This window comes from Trichosurus vulpecula, chromosome 1 (genome assembly GCF_011100635.1).
Source record: "Trichosurus vulpecula isolate mTriVul1 chromosome 1, mTriVul1.pri, whole genome shotgun sequence".
In the NCBI taxonomy this organism is placed as follows: Eukaryota; Metazoa; Chordata; class Mammalia; order Diprotodontia; family Phalangeridae; genus Trichosurus; species Trichosurus vulpecula.
The window spans coordinates 344383320-344403768 of record NC_050573.1 but is presented as its reverse complement, the minus strand read 5'-3'; the positions used below and the strand labels follow the sequence as shown (position 1 = coordinate 344403768).

Below are 20449 nucleotides of genomic sequence, written 5' to 3'. Positions count from 1 at the left end.
TAACTTCTAGCAGGTGCTTGGGATAAATCCTATATGTTTGGCACTTTTGGAGAGCCTCCTCAACTTTTGTCAGTTGCTGAGAGGCTTGTGGGGTCAATTGTCAAGGAGAACCGGGGTGTGGATCTCCCTTTAAGATCTTGAATAGTTCTCCCAACTCTTGGGTACTTATTTGTAGGTGAGGATGAACCCAACTAATATCCCCAAGCAGCTTTTGAAAATCATTGAGTGTCTTAAGCTCTTGTCTACGAATAGATATTTTTGTAGGTGTTACTGATGTGGGACTCAGTGTCTGCCCTAAATATGATTTTATCTGGGGCAATGACGAGTTCATAATTTTTTAATTGTGCCTCAGTTTCCTGTAAAATGAGGCTCAAAATCTCTGCCTGTGGATATGAGCACAGTATGTCGTCCATGTAATGAATGAGATAAGCTTTAGGATATTTCTCTCTTATAGGTTGTAAAGCTTGTGCAACATATTGTTGACACATGGTTGGGACTACTTTTCATCCCTTGTGGTAGGACTTTCCATTGGAATCTCTTGTGAGGTTTCTTGAGATTAACTGAAGGCAAGGAGAAAGCGAAATATTTATACACAATCTTTTAAATCTATAATCCATAAAGGTCAGTACCTAGGTATCATGTTAGGTGTGGGGAGTCCTGGTTGAAGATTTCCCATAGTTTCTATTTTATCTTTAATTTTTCTCAAATCGATAAGTGTTCTCCATTTTCCAGATTTCTTTCTTATAGCGAAAATAGGAGAATTCCAAGGACTGTTGGAGCTTTCAATGTGCCCCGCCTTTAACTGTTCATTAAAAATATCAGTAAAGGCCTGTAGTTTTTCTGATGTTAAAGGCCACTGTTTGACCCATACTGGGGGCCCATCCTTCCAGGTTGTCTTAGGTACCCGGTTCTTGGAATTTATGACAGTGGCCCTTCCTAAAAATCCTGGGAGGATGAGATTGTATGGTGACCTTCATATATCCTAAGAGGTCTCTCCCCCATAGATTTATAGGTAAATGTGATAAAACATATGGTCTGAATTTTCCTTTCTGTTCCTCTACCTCCCAGCTTAACCATCCTGCACTTTGTTTTGGGCTGGTGACCGTCCCTACTACTTGCAGTGACATATTATTTGTTACTAGTGGCTGGGCTTTTGGCCAAAGTCAGTCTGCGATGATTGATTTGTCTGCTCTAGTACCTATCAATCCTTCAAATTCTATGCCTTCTATTTTTATTTTCAAAGTTGGTCTTTTTTGTGTAATATCTTGTACCCAGAAAGCCTCTCTTCCTGTACTTCCAAATCCTTGTGAGCCCTGAATCTTCTGAAAATTATTCCTTGTGGTTTCTTATTTTATCAAAATCAATTGTGCTGTTCTGTCCCGCTTTCCTATATGTATGGGATGTTGCAAGATTGTGTATAATAAAATTTTGATTTCTCCCATGTAATCTGAATCTACTACCCCAGGGACTATAATGAGCCCTCTGAGGGAGGAACTACTGCATCCTATGAGGAGTACCTTTGTTAGGGTAGACGGGGGGGCCATCTACTTCGGTGGAAGGTCAGAACCCACACTGCCCAGAATAGCATGAAGGAGGTCTTTTATTGTGAGGGGTAAAGTGTGTTCGTAGTTGGAACTGTCTGAGGGAGGACTAGGGAAAGGGAAGCCCCTATTGTTTGCTGGGGCCAGGGATGGCCCTGAGGGCGGTTTCCCGAATTCAGAAGGCATTCTGATGCCCAGTGATTCCCCATTCCACACCTAAGGCATGGTTTGGTTGGTCGGGAGGCAGAACTTCTCTGTTTCCCTTTGACATGGGGCTCTACATTCCTTTTTCATGTGTCAGGGCTTTCTACAGTTATAGCATTTTACAATGGTTTTTTACTGCTATTGATTAAAAGCAGTGGCCACTAACCTCAGCGTGGTATGCCAGTGTGCCCACTTTTTGGCACCTTTGAATCATCTCAGATATGGTCAAATGAGGTTCCCCCACCTAGCAGGGCTCTCTTACAATTGACATTACAATTTTCAACTGCCAGCTTTTGTAACAGTATATTGGCAGCTTCAGCATCCCCTATACTCCTTTGGATGGCTTGTGTGAGTCTATATAAAAAAAAATCTGGGAATGTTTCTGTTGCCCCCTTTCTATTGTTTTTCTAAGAGAATTTTAATGATTCTAATTTTTACTCAGGTAGATTTCACTTTTGTATTCACTCCTTAAAAACTTGTTGAGAGTGAGAATTTGAATTTGCCAGTCAAGGTGAGTGGGACTCTGGAAAAGATCTAGTGGTGCCTTGTCCCTTCTCCTTGTACTGGGAGACTCAAAGTGTCTCTTTTTGAGATCTATGCATTTTCCAAGTCAGTTTGCCTAGTGCCAAATAGTATACCAAATTCTGATTTTATTTCACTTAAATTTGAGGGAAATATTTCCCACTTACTTTCTTATCTCTCTTCACGTTTCAAATTGGCCAGATTTGGAATGGAGGGAGAAAGAAAGAGCATTTTTTCTAACTTCTTCCCAAAAGTTTCCAAACCTTATTTCTTTCTAATTTTGACATTACAGGGTGTCAGATTACACACTCCACACAGAAACACAAATACGGGACACAGACACAGAGACAGGAAACACAGAGAGAATTTTATGAGTCCTATACACAAATTGCTTGGCCCTCAGGAATGTAACGGAGGCTAGGTGCTGTGCTTTATCGGGGTCTTGAAGACCCTGCTTTTTAAGATGACCTGGGGCAGATCCTTGACCGCAGGGGAAATGTGCCTGTCTCTGCTGTCTCTAAAAATTCTTGTAATTTGGGTAGTTGTTATTAAGAGACCTCTTTCCCTTACTAGCTTCTTTAGAACTTTCATATAGTATCCTCGGACTCTTTCTCCTGATCATGTTTGCCCCATCTCTGCAATCCGCATATAAGCCTAGTGATTACCTTAGAATAGGAAAATGAAAGTAAAAGAGTTAATCCTGTATAAGATACTTAAAAGGAAAGTGAAAATTTTTAATACCCGAGAAAAGATTATTGCCCTTATACCTTAATCGACTGTGTTTGTCAACCGGAGCTCCTTTTGGTTTTTTGTTGTTGTTGTTGTTGTTGTTTGGTTTTTTTGTCTTTTTTGCCAAGGCCTCTACTGCAAGAGACTCAACTCTTTCAGAGTCTCTGTCCTCCAAACCTGTCTGCTTCAGGTTTGTCATCTGCTTTGAATCTGTGTTCACCTCAGGTCGGTTTGCTTTGGGTTCGTTTGCTCTGTATTCATCTGCTTCAGGTGTCCTTGCCTCAGGGTCCCTTGTTCTGGCGCCAGTTGCCGCCAGTGGCTGTGGCTCCAAAATGGCCAGAGATGGCTGAATGCCGTGGAGAGTGAAAAGAAAACACAGGCCAGGTGGAGGAGTGAAGAACAGCTCCATTTGTTTAACTGAGAGACAGGGCTTATATACTTTTTTAGCAAGCAGAATCAACAAATCCAAGTGCAAGGCATTTGTTATATAGCATGACTTCCTTGTGCTTTTGTTTCCTTTTTGCTGTGTGCCGTGGGGGTTTTAGAGAGAGCACGTGTATACTGAAGAGGCTGTATGCTGAGGTGGGGTATGGAGAGCCCATGTGCGAAGTTATCAGCCCAAGGGCAAGAACAGGCCCTAGGGAAAACCTGGCCTATATTTATATCCCAGGATGGACTTAACTCAGAGCTGGCCCTCTACAGAAAAGGGATGGGTGGGGAGGGGCAGTGGGGTGACAGAAGGGAGGGCTGACTGGAGAACAGGGCAATCAGAATATATGCCATCTTGGAGTCGGGGGGAGGGTAGAAATGGAGAGAAAATTTGTAACTCAAAACCTTGTGGAAATCAATGCTGAAAAACTAAAAAATATTAAATAACAAAAAAAAAGTCTTACCTTCTAAAAAAAAGAACATTATCTTGGTCATGATTTATTCCCCAAAATTAGGGTTTTACTGCTTACTTTATACCTAAAGACTAGCAATGGGAGATGAAAATTTCTATATTCATTAGGATCCTGTTTATACTGTTGGAAACATTTTCATTTGCTTAATGTAGTCAGATCATAATTGAGTCATTATTACTGGTTAGTAAATGATATCTTTGAATTTCCCTGTGGTCTTAGATTTCCCAGTTGAGACTCACCCTCTATCAATATTTTCATATGAACAAGTTATATAGGGTCTGTCTTAATCCAAGAAATAATTATATTACAACAGAAATTATAAGATTACTTAATAATGTACTAATTGTTTTTCCTTTGTTGCATTTTACTATTTGTCTGATTTTCATCTAATTGCACAATGAAAGCCCCTATTCATATGATTGCCCCTTCTGTTTACTAGAATTTTATACCATTTTCTCCCTGACCTCAGAAAATAGCAGCCCAGGAATAACAGCTTAACTGGGAAGTTGCAGCATTACCAGGAAGCAGGAAGTAGAATTAAAAAATGGACTTCGAGATCTTTATCCTTTATCCTCCTCTCCTTCATTTAGTTCATGTTCTCTCTCCAACTTCCATTCTGGTAGTTCATTCTTGAATTGTTTTATATTTTGCAAAGGTATAGCATTGCAAAGGCGCTGTTACTGTTAATGTTTAAGACATTTAATGTTATTAAATCACAGAATCCACATTTGGATGAATCATTTCTCAAGGAGATCTTTTGGTAATTTAATTCTATCCACTGTATTGGGAAGCCAGAAATTAAGTTCTCACTTTTGTCTCTTAGGTTCCCTGGCTTCCTTTAAGGCTAGATACTATATGGATGCCTTTCTCTATCCCATTTTTTCCCCATCCCATTTTTTCCCCTTGTCAAATTACCATGTATCATCTTATGTTACCATGTATCCTACCAGCATAATATAAGCTCCTTGAAGTTATGAACTGTATTTGATTTGGTCTTTTTATTCCCCAGCACCTTACAAATAGTTGGTACTTAATGAAGGATGATTGAATTGGACTAATCAGAAGCAGTCACTAGAATGTAATCTGTATTCTAGGTTAGATGCTTGCTAAAGCAATATTGGAATTAATCCAAGTAGCAATGGAAGTGAATTAATAATTTCTCAACAATGAAAATAGTATTAGTAGTATTTCTCATGAGGGCTAATGAAAATTTTCTTAGAAACAAAAAAAAAAACCCACCCTAATTTTTGAGTATTTCTTTGCCAGTAAATTATCACCTTTTACTTAAAGACTGAAATGAAAACTGATAGCTGTTATCTAGCTATTGATGACAGTTACTTGTTATCATCATTGTTTTTAATCCATACACATATACATATTTATTAATTACCTAGTGTGTACTGTTAGGTTCTGGGAATACTTAGTTTTTATTGTAGTTGGACAGGGCACATATCCAGTCATAAAACAATATAGGATGGCATACTATAAGTGCCATGTGAGAGATTTAGAAAATAATTGTTATAGAAGTTGAGAGGAGAAAGCAATCACTGTAAGCTAGGGGTATCTGGAAGACAAGCCCCAGAGAGCATAACTAGAACCAGTGGGTAGAAGTTGTTGAGAGGTAGATTTTGGTTTATCAGTAGTTTGAGCAGTCCAAAAGTGAAATAGACTTCCTTCAGAGGTAGTAGCTTCTCATAATGTCAGGCTTCGAGTGGATGCTTGGTGACAGTTTTTCGGAGATAATGTAAAGAGTATTTGTCTTCATTTATTGGTTGGACTAGAAGACGTCTAAAGTTCCTACCAAGTCTAAGAGTCTAAGTTTTATGAGTTGGGACTTATGAGTTATGAGTAAAAAATAGTGGAGAAAGACATTTTGGGGAAGTTGGTGAAGGGGATGTAGTGTGACAGTATGAGGAAAAGCATGGACTAGTAGTAATAATAGCTGACTTTTCTGTGATAGGGATTTGCAAAGGCCCTTTTTTATTGCATCTGATTCTCATGATGCCAGAAGTGCCCCAGTTGGAACACCCACCCTCTCAGCTAAGAATGTTGCTTCATTTTTTACTGAAAAAATTAAAGCCATTTGCTGAGAGATCCCTTTTCTCCAGTCATCCTCATCTTACATCACCCAGATGCTTCTGCTACTAACTCCTCCTTCACTCATCTCACATAATGAAGATAGTCTTCTTTCTTGCCAAGGCAAACCGCTCTAAATGCATGAGTGATCCTATTCCATCCTTTCTTCTCTAGCAGATTGCAGAACTCCTTAAAAAGCAGAATTGGCCAAATAGAAAAGGGGGTACAAAAGCTCACTATAGAATATAATTCCTTAAAAATTAGAATTGGGCAAGTAGAAACTCGTGATTCCATGAAATATCAAGAAACAAAACAAAATCAAAAGAATGAAAGTGAAATGTATCATTTGAAAAACAACTGACCTGGAAAATAGATCAAGGAGAGATAATTTAAGAATTATTGGACTACCTGGAAGCCATGAACAAAAAGAGGTCTTAGGCATCATATTTTAAGAAATTATCAAGCAAAACTGCCCTGATATCCTAGAACTAGAGGGTAAAATAAAAATGGAAAGAAGCCAAAGATTACCTCCTGAAAGAGATCCCCAAGTGGAAACTCCCAAAAATATTATAGCTAAATTCCAGAGCTCCCAGCTGAAGGAGAGAATATTTTGCAAGGCAGCCAGAAAGAAGCAATTCAAATATCCTGGAGCCACAGTCAGGATCAGACAAGATTTAGCAGTTTTCACATTAAAGGATCTTGGAATGTGGTATTTTGGTGGGTAAAAGAACTAGGATTACAACCAAGAATCACCTACCTAGCAAAACTGAGTAAAATCCTTCAGGGGAAAAAAATGGATATTATAATGAAATAGATGACTTTTGAGCATCCCTGATGAAAAGACCAGAGCTGAATACAAAATCTGACTTTCAAATACAAGACTCAAGAAGAGCATAAAAAAGGAAATAGGAAAGAGAAATAAGGGATTCAAGAAGGTTAAACTGTTTACATTCCTACTTGGGAAGATGCTACTTGTAACTCGTAAGAACTTTCTCATTACTAGGGCAGTTAGAAGGAGTATACATAGAGAGCACAGTTGGAGTTGACTATGATGGAATGATATCCAAAAAAATAAAATGAAGAAGTGAGAAAGAGGAATGCCCTGGGAAAAGGGGGAAGGGAAAGGTACCACGGGGTAAATTATCTCACATAAAACAGGCATGAAAGCTTTTTACAGTGGAAGGGAAGATGGAAAAGTGGTAGGCAATACTTTAAACCTTAACCTCATCGAAATTGGCTCAAAGACAGAGTGACATACACATTCAGTTGGGTATAGAAATCTAGCTTATCCTACAGTAAAGTAGGAGGGGAAGGTGATAAGAAAGGGGGAGGGCTGATAGAAGGCAGGGTGAATTGGGGGAAGCACTGGTCAGAAGCAAAACACTTTTGAGGAGGGACAGGATCAGAGAGAAAGAAGAGGATAAATGAGACAAATAGGATGAAGGAAAATACACAGCACAGTTAGAAATCATAACTGTGAATGTGACAAACTCACCCATAAAATAGAAGTGGATAGCAGAGTGGTTTAAAAATCATAACCCTTCAATATGTTGTTTACAAGAAACATACTTGAAGCAGAGAGACACACAGAATAAAAGTAAGGGACTGGAGCAGAATCTATTATACCACAGCTGAAGTAAAAAAAAGCAGGGATAGCAATCATGATTTCAGACAAAGGATAAGTGAAAATAAATCTAATTAGATAGGGGAAACCACTTTTTGCCAAAAGGTACCACAGACAGTTACATAAAACCAGTACTCAATAAATGTGCACCAAATGTTATAGCACCCTAAAGTTAAATGAGTTACAAGAGGCAATAGACAACAAAACCGTACTACTAGGGGACCTCAACTTTACTTTCTCAGAACTAGATAAATCTAGCCAAAAAATAAACAAGAAAAGAAGTTAAGGAGATGAGTAGAATTTCAGAAAAGTTAAATATGGTAGATCTCTGGAGAAAATTGAATGGGAATATGTAAAATGGATAATTTTGATTAAATTAACAAGGTTTTGTACAAACAAAACCAATGCAACCAAAATTAAAAGGAAAACAGAAAACTGGGTGGAAATTTTTACAGCAAATTTTTGTGATAAAGGCCTCATTTCTCAAATATATAGAGAAGTAAGTCAAATTTATTAGAATATGAGTCATTCCCCAATTGATAAATGGCCAAAGGATACGAACAGGCAGTTGTCAGAAGAAGAAATCAAAGTATCTGTAGTCATATGAGAAAATGCTTCAATTCAGTATTGATTAGAGAAATGCAAATGAAAAACACCTCACACTTACTGACTTAGCTAAAAGGAGAACAACAAATGTTGGAGAGAACCTGGGAAAATTGAGACACAGTAATGCATTGTTGGTGTAGTTGTGAATTCTGGAGTGCAGTTTGGAACTATGCCCAAAGGGCTATAAAACTGCATACCCTTTGACCCAGCAATACCACTACTAGGTCTGTATTCCAAAGAGATTTTTTTAAAAAGGGAAAACAACCATCTCAAACAAATAATTGGGGGGAAGCATAAATGACTATTTTTCATGTTTTGTTTTGTTTTTTTAATTTGTTCCATGAGCTCTTACTGGGTGGAAGAGGGCTATGTTCAGAAATGAATATGATGTAAAGACAAAGCATCAAAAATAAAATTACTTTTCAGACAACTTGAATTGAAAAGGGCCTTAGATAACACCTCAAACACCTGGAAATCTCAAGGAATATATCATTCTGGACGGTGAGTTTCTTAAACAGGGGAAGGTTTGTCCCATTATACAGTAAAGTTTTGTAAATTTTATTATCTATTTCCCTGCCTTAAATATGTAAAACACTTTGCAAACCCTAAAAAGCACTATGTACATGTTAGCTATGTTGATAAATATCTTTTGTGTATATGTATATATGTAAATATACATATATACACACACACATACACACACACACACACACCCGCGCACGTGTGTGTGTGTGTGTGTGTGTGTGTGTGTGTGTGTGTGTGTGTGGAAAACACCTATATGTATAAAAATATTTATAGCAGCTCTTTATGTGGTGGCAAAGAATTGGAAATTGAAGGGATGCTCATCAATTGGGGAATGACTACAAGTTGTGACGTATGATGGTGATGGAATACTGTGGTATTGATAAGAAATGATGAGCAGGGTGCTTTAAAAATTACCTGGGAAGACTTACATGAATGGATGCAAAGTGGAATGTGCAAAACCAGGAGAACATTGTACACAGTAACAGCAATATTATACTATGATCAGCCTTAAATCACTTATCTATTTTCAACAATAAAGTGATCCAAGACATTTCTGAAAGATTTATAAAAAATGCCATCCATCCCCACAGGAAAAAACTGATGGAGTCTGAATGCAGATTGAAGCATACTTTTTTACTTTAGTATTATTATTATTTTTTCTGTTTTCTCTCACAGCATGACTAATCTAGAAATGTTTTGCATAATTGTACTTGTATAACTTATGTCTAATTTTGTCAAACTTATGTCAAGTTTGCCTTCTCAATGAGGGGGGTAGGGAAGGCAGGAGGATGAGAATTTGGAACTCAGAAGTTTTAAAAATTAATGTTAAAAATAGGTTTTTTTTTATACAATTGGAAAAAAAATTAAAAAATTTGTCTAGCCATTTCCCAGCTGATAGGCATCTTTTATTTCCAATTCTTTACTATCACAAAAATGTGCTGCTATAAATATTTTGGTGTATGTGGGAATTTTCTTCTTATGGATGACTCTCTTGGGGTATAAGCCTACTAATGGATTCTCTGGTTCAAAGTGTATAGACATTTAGTCACTTTTATAACATTTCACAGTTCCAGTCATTTATTAGCGTGCCTGTTATTCCACAATCCTTCCAGCATTGACTGTTGCCATTTTTGTCATCTTTGCCATTTTCCAGAGTGTGAAGTAAAACCTCTCATGGCAATTCTTTGGTTAACTGTTCATATCCTTGGACTACTTATATATTGGGAATGGCTTTTAGTCATATATATTTGTTATATTATTGTTAATTGTTTGTTTATCTCAGATACCAAACCCTTTTGTTAATTGTTTATCCTGGATACCAAACCCTTTTCAGAGATACTTGATATAAATATTTTCCCATTTGACTCCCTTCTTATCTTAGGTGCAACCATTTTGTCTGTACCTAAGCTTTTCAATCTCATGTGATCAGAGTTATCTATTTCATCTTTTATAATTGCCTCTCTCACTCAAATTGTTTGATTAAGAATACATCTCTAACCCCCAACTGTGAGAGGTATATGTTCGGCCTCTCTTCTATTTTTTTTTTTATTAGGATCTTTAATATTGAAGTCATGTATCCATTTAGAATGTATTGTGGAATATAATGTAACCCTAATTTCTGCCAGACTGTAATTTTTGCAGCAGTTTTCATTTAATAGGGAGTTCTGCCTAGGTCAGGGGGGTGGAGAATTAAAGTTTTCCACTTTATCGAAAACTGGGTTATTGAATTCTGGTTTGTTTTTCTTTTTTTTTTTTCCAGATTCTCCCATGTCTAGTGTGTTACATTGATCTGTCTCTCTATTTTTTTAACAAGTGCCAGATGGTTTTGATGCTGCTTTATAATATAGTTTGAGGTCTGGACGCCTGTTACCCTTTTGTCTCTATTTTTTTCCCTTGGTGTTCTGTGTCTTCTGTTTTCCCAATGAATTTTCTTATTTTATCAAATTCCATACCATTGGTAATTTGATTGGTATAATGTTAAAGTGTAAATTAACTTTGGTAGTATTGTTATTTTTTATTATTTTGGCATGGTCTAGCCATTAGCACCGAATATGCTTTCAGCTATTAAGGTTTTTTATTTCTTTAAGGAGTACTTTGTTGATTAATTTGTGCAAGTCTTTTGTGTGCCTTGATAGGTTGATTTCCTCATATTTTATGCATTTTATAGTTATTTGGAATGGGATCTCCTTTCTATTTTTGTTTCTTGGGTTTTGTTCTAATTTAGAAATGCTGCTGATTTTTGAGGTTTTATTTTGTTGTTTACAGCTTTACTGTAGCTATTGATCATCTCAATAACTAACTTTGCTGCATTTAATTTGTATAAGTTGTTATCTGGTTTCTCAGTCCATGAGCAACTCAAAACTAGCAAATTGGAGTAATAGAATGGTGAAGAATGCAAAAGACAGATATTGTTGTTCCCAGAAAAGGGTTACAGAAATATTATTAAAAAGGAGACACTAACTCAGAAAGAATGGTTGGGTGGGAACATAGCATAAAAATTTTTTATAATGGTGCATAGCACATTTAGTGTTCATAATTGTGACTCAGAATAATTAAAAACATTTTTATGTTCTTTTTTTTGGAGGATAAAGGAAGAAAGGTATCATGCAGAATTGATGCAGTTTGAATAAAGTAAAATTTGTTGCTTAAAAGGATGTTTATCAGTTATCTAGGAAATTCACTTAAATTTTTATCACTGATGATGCTGGTTAAAATGATGTGCTATTCTTTCTAATAGAGAATTACAGATTGTGAAGAGGTACAGATTTTACAGAAAAGAGCCATGCATGGTTTTAAGCCCTAATCTTGAATATTACTAAGATAATGGAATAGGGGAATCTTGGAAGATTTGTTAATGTGCCTTATGTTAGAAGGTTGTCATGTCTATGGGTATTTTTTGTGGCACTGATCTAAATGTACCAGATTATTTTAAAGAGAGAAGCAGTGTAGTATAGTAGAAAAATATGATAGTCTTTCTTTCCCTGACCTGTTCAAAACACAACTTGATTATTGAGGTCAGTTCTGGCCATCTACATTTAAAATTTTTTTCAATTAAAAATCAATTTTCTTTCTCCATCACTCCTTCAAAGAAAAGAAAAAGAAAACCCTTGCAGCAAATATGCATAGTCAAGCAAAATAAATTTCCACATTCTGTACAACATGTTAATACGGTTTGTCTGGAAGAGGAAAACCAGGATGAGCTAGTGACTTATGGATCAGTTGCAAGAATTTGAAGGGTTGCCATGTGAAACAGGATTCAATTTATTCTCATTGTCCCCAGAGCATATAACCAGGACCAATGTTTGGAAGTTAAATAAAATTAGATTTTCACTCAATATAAAGAAAAACTTCTTAATTAGATCTAGAAGTGGGATAAGCGTCTTTGAAAGATAGGGAGTTTCCCATTACTGGTGGTCTTCAAGAAGATTCTCAGTGACAACTTGTTGAAACGTTCCACTTTTAACTGTAAACAGAATTTTGTGGTGGCGATGATAATGATGGAAGTAGGAGGCTCATTTTATGCTTAATTCAGTTCCTTGACCTGCAAATAGTAGGCATTTGGTCCTTGAATGCATTAAACAAACTTTTTTATGCTCTTTTAACTGTGTGAATTGGTTGAGAAATTGTTCCATATGTCTCAGATGAAACTAAGTTAATTTTTAAATTGAAGACAATTTCCATAATTTTTGTCTAAAGGTTTCTTTTTGTGGACAGTTATGGAGCACAACATTTTTGTCCTTTTATTCCTAGTACTCAGCCAAGTGTTTGACACTTAATAGTTAATAAATACTTGTTGATTGTTAATCTTCAAGATCTCGCCTTCTGCCTTTCTAGATCCCTCTAGTTAGAAACGATGGCTCCTTCAAGTGTCCTGTGCCTTGTATTCATTTACATTCCAAAACATGTCCTAGGTTATATGTCTTAAACCTTGTGTCTTTCTTTTGGAACCTCAGCCTGTAAAACACTTGGTAATTGCTGAATTGAATTGTATGGAAGACATACCTACATAGGATCATAGAATTCTCAGAATGGGATTGTTTAATTCTTTGAATTATATCTTTAGTACCTAGCACATAATAGGTGCTTAATAAATGTTCATAGATTGAGTGATTTATTAATACTAGATATAGGGCTGGCAGCATCCTCAGAGGTCAACTAATCCAAATTCTTTATTTTATAGATGAGAATACTCAGGTTAGTCAATTGGACCAGATTTCCAAGATATCTTTTAATTCTAATTTAATGAAATCACAAGTCACTGTAGTTTATATTAGAAAGCTAACTGTATTTTTCTGGAAAACGAACGTAGAAATTAAAAAGGATTTTTGAATTAAAGAATAATAGGAGATGTCCCTTTTTAATAAATGAAATCTTTAACATATACATATTGAATGAAAATACAATTATAGCATTTCAAGAGATTAAAAAGAAAGATACATTTAAATGTTTTTAGAAATTTCAAGGTAGAAAGTCTTTTTAAAAAGTCAAGTAGGACTTTCCCCCCTTCCCAAGTCTCTAATTTGAATAACTGACTCTTAACCATCATTATGAAGTCTTCTTTATTAGATTTTAAGAGAAAAATAATTTGACCCAAAGAGGTCTCATTACCAATTAATATGCACAAAGTTTGTTTAATGTATATTTGGGAGTTAATACATTTTTACTCACTCAAAAAGTTGCTAAAGGTTAGAGACATTTTCTCTATATAGAAGTCACTATTTCAGATAAGGATCAACTATGATTTTTCTTAGCTTTCTGTGAATTTAGAGAGGCTGGCATCAGAAAATGAGTTTCTTTTGTTACATTTTTTTGTGTATAATATGACAAATACTGTAGCTACTGCTATTGTGCTAGATAGGTCATCAAATAACCTTTCCTTGTATTTGCTATTGACACCGTACTTTTTTTTTATACCCTATGCAGCATTTTGTAAAAAGTATTTATTAGATAGTAGATATATAAACAGAAGGTGCCATTTCTTTGTTGAATCTAGTTATTTTGTTCTCATGAATTAGTCAGATTTTTATTAAGGAATAAACATTTTAGTGTCAGATTTCAAAAATTTTAATGATGTGCATGCCAGTCTATTACTCTTTTACAGCATAATGCCTTTCCTAATGTGCTACATTATAACATTTCTAAATTATCTTTTTACAAAAATGATTAAGCCAAATATAAATGAGTTTTTATTCTCAATTCACAGACATATGTAGGGTGTGTCGATCAGAAGGAACGCCTGAGAAACCGCTGTATCATCCGTGTGTATGTACTGGCAGTATTAAATTTATCCATCAAGAATGGTGAGTAGACTTTTTAGAAATTACATTTCAAAACTCATTTTTATTGCTAATATAATTTGGTGTTTAACTGTAGGAACCCCTTTATTTTTAATATATTACTATCTGTTGGGATTAAAGAAAACTTAGCTACTGAAGCATCCCATATTTTCATAGGGAGAAGAGAATGTAGACTACAAATAATTAGTGTCATGAGCTTAAAACCAATTTATTTATATTGTCTTTTAGGTAAGATTTTTCTCAGAGTTTATTTTTTAAGCAGTTAGCCAATTGGCAAAACAGGTTTCTTTATGAGAAAATTTCTACCCACTGAACGAATGAATTTAAAGTATCGTGTGTGCGTGTGTGTGTGTGTGTGTGTGTATCATTGAATAGGAAGAGAAAGCATTACATTCCTAGAGGGGTCAGATATCTGTTATATCCAGACCTCTCCACAAGGTCTAAATTTAGGCATCCTGTCATACCACACAGCCTAAGACAAGGACATGAACAAGGTCACTTCAGTTATTAGGCTGGGTTCAAAAAATGGATAACATTTTGGACATGACAGGGTACATCTTGACTTTACAGATGGGAAGGAGCGTGGAGGGGAGTCATTTGCTTCCTCATTTCAAGCTTCATGATAAGGACTGTTAAGCAGGATTCAATAATGTCCATTCTTTTCATTGAAATAAGTTACTCATATAACTATACTCAGTACTCAGTAGCTAATAAGCAGTTATAGAATATCAGCTCTGTGCTAGGCACTGAGAGTATAAAGATAGGATCAGTGAGAACAGTTTGATATCATAAATGCCATCTAGAATTACGTAAAAATCACAAAATTTGAGAGTTAGAAGAGACATCAGTGGCCATCTAGTCTAACCCATTTGTGAAAGGAATCCTGATAAGTGTTCATCCAGCCTCTGATTGAAGATTTCCTAAGGAGGAGGGAACATAACAATGATGCTATTATGCTATGATTACAATGCTCTGATTACAATGATTATAAATGTAACAGTGATATTATATGATGTTTTGAGGGAAAACATGAATATTTTATGAAAAATATCTAAAAGATTAGCATTATGCCCCCAAATTGCTAACTTCCCTAATAAAATTTTATGGATATATCATCCATGTATTTATCTAAATGCTTCTTGAATTTATATTTTCAGCTTTTACTATCTGTTGGAGGTAAGGAATTCCATGTGTTGACTACCTGCTGGGTAAAGTAGTATATGTGCACCAATAAGAAATTAAAAGTTTTTTGAAGATAAAGGCAGTGTCTTATTTATGTACTTAGCACTATGCCCTACAAAATAAATTGGTGCAAAATAAATGTTTATTGGATTTTTATATATATACTAGACTCAAACTTCAGGGTGTTTACTATATCTACTGCAGGCATATCTTGACTGGTATTGGTGATTGGTTCTGTAAAAACTTTGTTGGCCAGAACAGCAATGCAGAGGGAGAAATGAGGGCAGGGAACATTGTTTTAAATAGGAGCCCTGCCCTTCAATTCCTTATAGTGGTGACTTCCCTTGGGTAGGGCCAACAACAGTTTTCTGATTGGTTTCAAAAGCCACTCTCTCCAGGTATCCCCTGGGTCTTGGAATTTGTGATGAGAGAGGACAACCACAATGGGATACCAGACTTTGATTATTTGATATTATTTTGAAATAATGTTGATTAGGAGATTATGTGAGGTATGTCTGTCTTCTGTTTGATGAATTTGGCGATCTTTGTCCTATCAATAAAATTCAAGAATTTAAAAAACTTGACTCATCTCCCTTTCAGCCTTGGCAGACTAAAAAGTCATAATTATTTGTTCTTTTCTCATATAGCATGTCGTCCAGTTTCTTAGTTGCCCTGCTTTGTATCTTCTCTAGTTGTGTAACACCTTTTTGAGTAAGGCTTTAAGTAAGGATTGTCTGCACAGTTTTTTCCAAGTACAAGTATCACAAGTTTGAACAAGGAAACAGACACATTCTTTGATAGTGAATTTTCCAAATCTGTAATGAGTATTGAATTAATATTATTAGCATTAGACACTAGGTAATATAGATGAAACAGTGGTATAATTGAAATAACACTTACTTAGGATTCCTCATCTGTTAATTGGAGGAATTGAAAATAACTATCTACTTAAAATAAATTTTAAAGTGTCGTAAAGAAATAGGAACTTTAGTTAAATAAACTAAAGATACTTGTTGGGGAACATTATACAGCTGGATGAAACATTTGAGAGCATCTAATTCAGTATTAGTCCATTTAGGTTATTCTGAGGCCCGATTGTTTTTGCTTTTTTGCTTGAAGTAGTTTTGGTTACTTGGAAGTAATCATATATTACTTGTCCTTATGCACTTTGTCCTTAAGCCAACCTGGCATCTACCTGCTGTTCTCCGTATACAACATTCCATCTTTTGCCTGTCTTCCTTTCAGGCTGACCCCCATGTCTGGAGCATTCTTCCTTCTTACCTCATAGAATTTCCAGCTCCCTTCAAAGCTCAGCTCAAGTGCCACCTTTTACATGAGGAAGCCTTTCCTTATTCACAAGTTGTGTATATTTATTTTGTATTTTCTTATTTGTGAACATTCTCTGTCCTCTCCAGTAAAACATTAGCTCCTTCAAGACAGGAGCTGTCTCATTTTATATTATCCTCAACACCTGGCACATAGCAGGCACTTAATAAATGCTTGTTGATTAATGCACAACCAACTTTATAGATTGCTTTAAGCTTCTTAAAAAATAAATGTATTTCTTCATAACCATTTTTTTGGTTTTCATTTCAATGGCTTTTTCTTTCTGACTATATCACTGGTACCAATAGATCTTTGGTTGGAAACTCTAGCACTTGGTACATATTCAGTTGAGGAGGTAGGAATTTGTGCTTCTTCCCTGTGAAAGTCCTCTCTGCCTTGTGGTCTTCCTATAGTCCCATGCCCCCTCTGTGACTACCCTGAAGAGGAAAATAACTCTTCCTTCCTCCTTAACTCTTACCCCGCAAGGTTCTATTTACTACTGTGGTATTGTATAGTTATGCAAAATATTATGTAGTTATACAAAATGTCAAAATTAAATGCAGTGTTTTGAAGATGGGGAAAGCTTTTTTTGGAAAAGTGAAAATTATTGTTATTATAAATCTAAACTTTTAAAATGTGTTTGGTATAAAAATATACTATTTCTGCATTATTGTTTATAATTTTTAATATTATGTATTTCTAATTTCAGCTTAGTTCAGTGGTTGAAACACAGCAGAAAAGAATACTGTGAACTATGCAAACACAGATTTGCTTTCACGCCAAGTAAGTTTATAGTATTTAACAACTTTTACTGCCTTTTTGTGTATTACATCCTTGCAACTTTCAACTTGATATTCAAAAGTAATATTAAAATCTTTATCCTTTCTTTCTTTGATTTTTAGTATAAAAAGTATTCTGAGCTCCTTTTTCTTATTACTTTGTTCTTAAAAACATTGCACATGTGATGTATTACCAAATCTATTATGTCTTTATTTAGTTAAACATCTAAAATATTGAATTAAATTCAACATTTAGTGCCTGCTAAGTTTAAGGCATTATCCTTAGTGCTTAATATACAAAGACAATAGCACAATAGTCACTTGCCCTCAAAGAGTTTAAATTCTATTTCAGTATTTAGTAAAATTTTAATACCACTTTATTAAGCAGGAATAAGTTCCTGATCCATTGAAAAGAAGGTGTGGGGGAAACTAATTATCCTCTCCCCTACCCCCGTACTATCACTTTTTAAGTAATTGTAATGAAATAGGAACATCCAATTTTTGTGTGGAGCTGTATATGCTTTTTCTGGGACATAAACTTTGCAAGGTTAAATTTTTTTGAGTACTTTGAGTCATGTATGTGTGTTAGAAATGAGTATTATTGACCTTGTATTTCCTACCCCCACCGAATCAATGAATTATTAGTGAAACGAGCTTCTCATTTCTTTGACAAAGTATAATTATATTACCATCTATAAAAATTCATACACCTAAGAGAGATGAACTAGATTTGGCTTCTGGCTCTGCCACTTACCAGTATACTCTAGAACTCAGTTTCCTCATCTTCATAACAAGTTGTTTGGATTATATCATTTCTCAGCCATTCTGTCTGAAATCCAGTGATTGGCATCACTAAAGTCGATTTTATTATTAATTTCTTAGAACTGAAAAATTATTACATGCTCCTTAAAAAACTAATAGCTTTGTTGGCCTTATAGCAAATAAAAACCTAAACTACTGAGCTTCATTTTTTATGAAAGTTGTTAAAATATATACACCCTTAATTTTTTGTTAGAATGTTATTTTCTTTAGCCTCCAGTTCTGTACAAAATCTCAAATTTGTTAAGGTACCTTTAAGGATCTCTAGTACAATCTATACCTGAACAAGATAGCCTCTCTAGAATAAATATTTGTAGTTATTTCAGCTGATCCTCATGTGGCATGATCATGAGGCAGTTAGTAAACCTGATTGCTGTCTAGTCTGTAGATAATTTCCAGCTTATCACTGACCTTCCTAAAAGGGGGTATTGAAGGTAACACCTCAGATGTTCTCTGACCAAGACAAAATACAGTGGGATTATCACCTCCCTAATTTTGGCTAGTGTGCTTCTCCTAATGTAGCCTAAGATCTTGTTACCTTTTTTGATTGCCATATCACATTGCCTTACTGAGCTTACAGTCTAAACCCAAAATCTTTTTCAGAAAACCTGGAATTTCACCATACCTTTTCTATCTTATACTTCGAAAGTATATAATTTTTTACCTTGATTTTACATTTATCCTATTAAATTTTATCTTATTTGATTTAGCCCAACAATGTAAATTTAAAGATGGTTTTGAATCTTGATTCTGTCTTCTTACATGTTAGCTATTCTTAGCTAACATACTTATGCTTAACTTTGTGTTATCTGAATATTGGAAAAGTATGCCATCTATTCCTTGATTGGTGATAAAGAATGTTGAATAGCACAGGCTCTAGCAAAAATTCACCATTAATGACGGCAGTGCAATGAGGGAAATGGGTAAGAGGGGGTTTTGATGATGTCCTTGGGTCTGTGAGTGTGGCCTTTCTACCAGTGGCTTGAGAGGAGATGGAGGGATGCTAAGTGAACTCAGGGTGAGCATCAGTTCCTGGGTATTTTTAGCCTTCTTCTGGATTCTGGGTATCCTAAACTATGGAGACAGCTGTTGTCTTTGGCATATAATTTCTTTTTGGAGAAGTTTGAGAGGTCATGGGAGCAAATGTCTAGTCTACCATCATGTTGCTCATGTGACCCTGAAGTCTCTGTCACATTTACTTCTAGTAAGGGTCTTGTTCTTCTGGGACATTGAATTTGAATTAACCAATTGCTCTCTTACTATATCCTTGCTTGTCTTAGGTTGCATTCTCTGTTAAGAATTTTTACTTTATCTTTCATGGTATTTCTCAGAGAAGATGGAAGGAAATGAAAAATTTAATTGTTTTACCTTATGTTAGCTATTTGTTACCTTCCCCATCATCCCAAATAGCATTCTTACCCTTTCTTTGTTTCTTCTTCTGTTCTTCCACAGAGTTAAAAGTCAAATACCTCCTTTACCCCATTTTATTTTTCTTAGAATTCTTTTTACTGAATTCAGCTCGTTCTGAGCTTTAGCATTTAGACTTCTGTAGGGCCATGCTATACTTTAATTACCTTGCTTCTGTCTTTTGTTCAAATGAATCTGAATTGATTAGTAAGTGCTTGATATGTTGTTTCCTGTGGACATCTCTCCCCTTTCTTCCTCATGAAATTACTTCTCATTTTTTTAGAAATTCATTCTTAAAGATGTTCTCATTCTTTGTTCTCATTCTTCCTTGTTTGATTTCACATGTAGAATTTTAAGCCATGTGATTGTATTTTATTCTTCTTTAAAAAAACAAGAAAAAATCTTTTTATTGGTATGTTTTTTCACCATCGTTTGTATTACAAAATATTGCTTGTTATGTACCCTTGTAAACCATCCCTTGTAACAAATACTAGAGAGAGAAAAAAAAAAGCAGTTCAACAAAGCCTAGCACATCAGATGGTCTGACTGTATGTGATATTCCACACATCTCTCCCACCTCTGCAAAAAGGGGAGGAGAACACATTTCTTAGCTTTTCTGGGGTATGATTGATCCTATCCTTTTCCTCAATCCTTTAAAATGTGTTCTCCCCAAATCTGAGGTTTCATGTCAGATTGTTCCCAATTTATTTTCAATCACCTGTCCTAAAATGAAGTCCTCTTTCTTCCCTTTCCCCAAGACTCCAATCAATTCTGCTTCACCATCTAATTCTTGATGAGAATCTGGTCCAGAATTGGAAGCTCCGTCCTTAATTTCCCCATTTTTGGAAAGATGACATCATTAAGATTGACCCAGAAATTAATAGTTGCTTTACTTTTGCAAGAGAATATT

General features: G+C 35.4%; 1 protein-coding gene across 2 annotated transcripts in view; it reads left to right on the top strand.

The window, feature by feature from the left end:
• MARCHF6 (membrane associated ring-CH-type finger 6) overlaps positions 1-20449 on the top strand; it is a 93448-nt gene that overhangs the window by 25353 nt on the left and 47646 nt on the right. For both annotated transcript variants that reach the window (XM_036752543.1, XM_036752552.1), the window contains exons 2-3: positions 13933-14029; positions 17244-17317. In XM_036752543.1, the coding sequence (XP_036608438.1) occupies positions 13933-14029; positions 17244-17317 (171 nt within the window). The remainder of the gene's footprint in view (positions 1-13932; positions 14030-17243; positions 17318-20449) is intronic.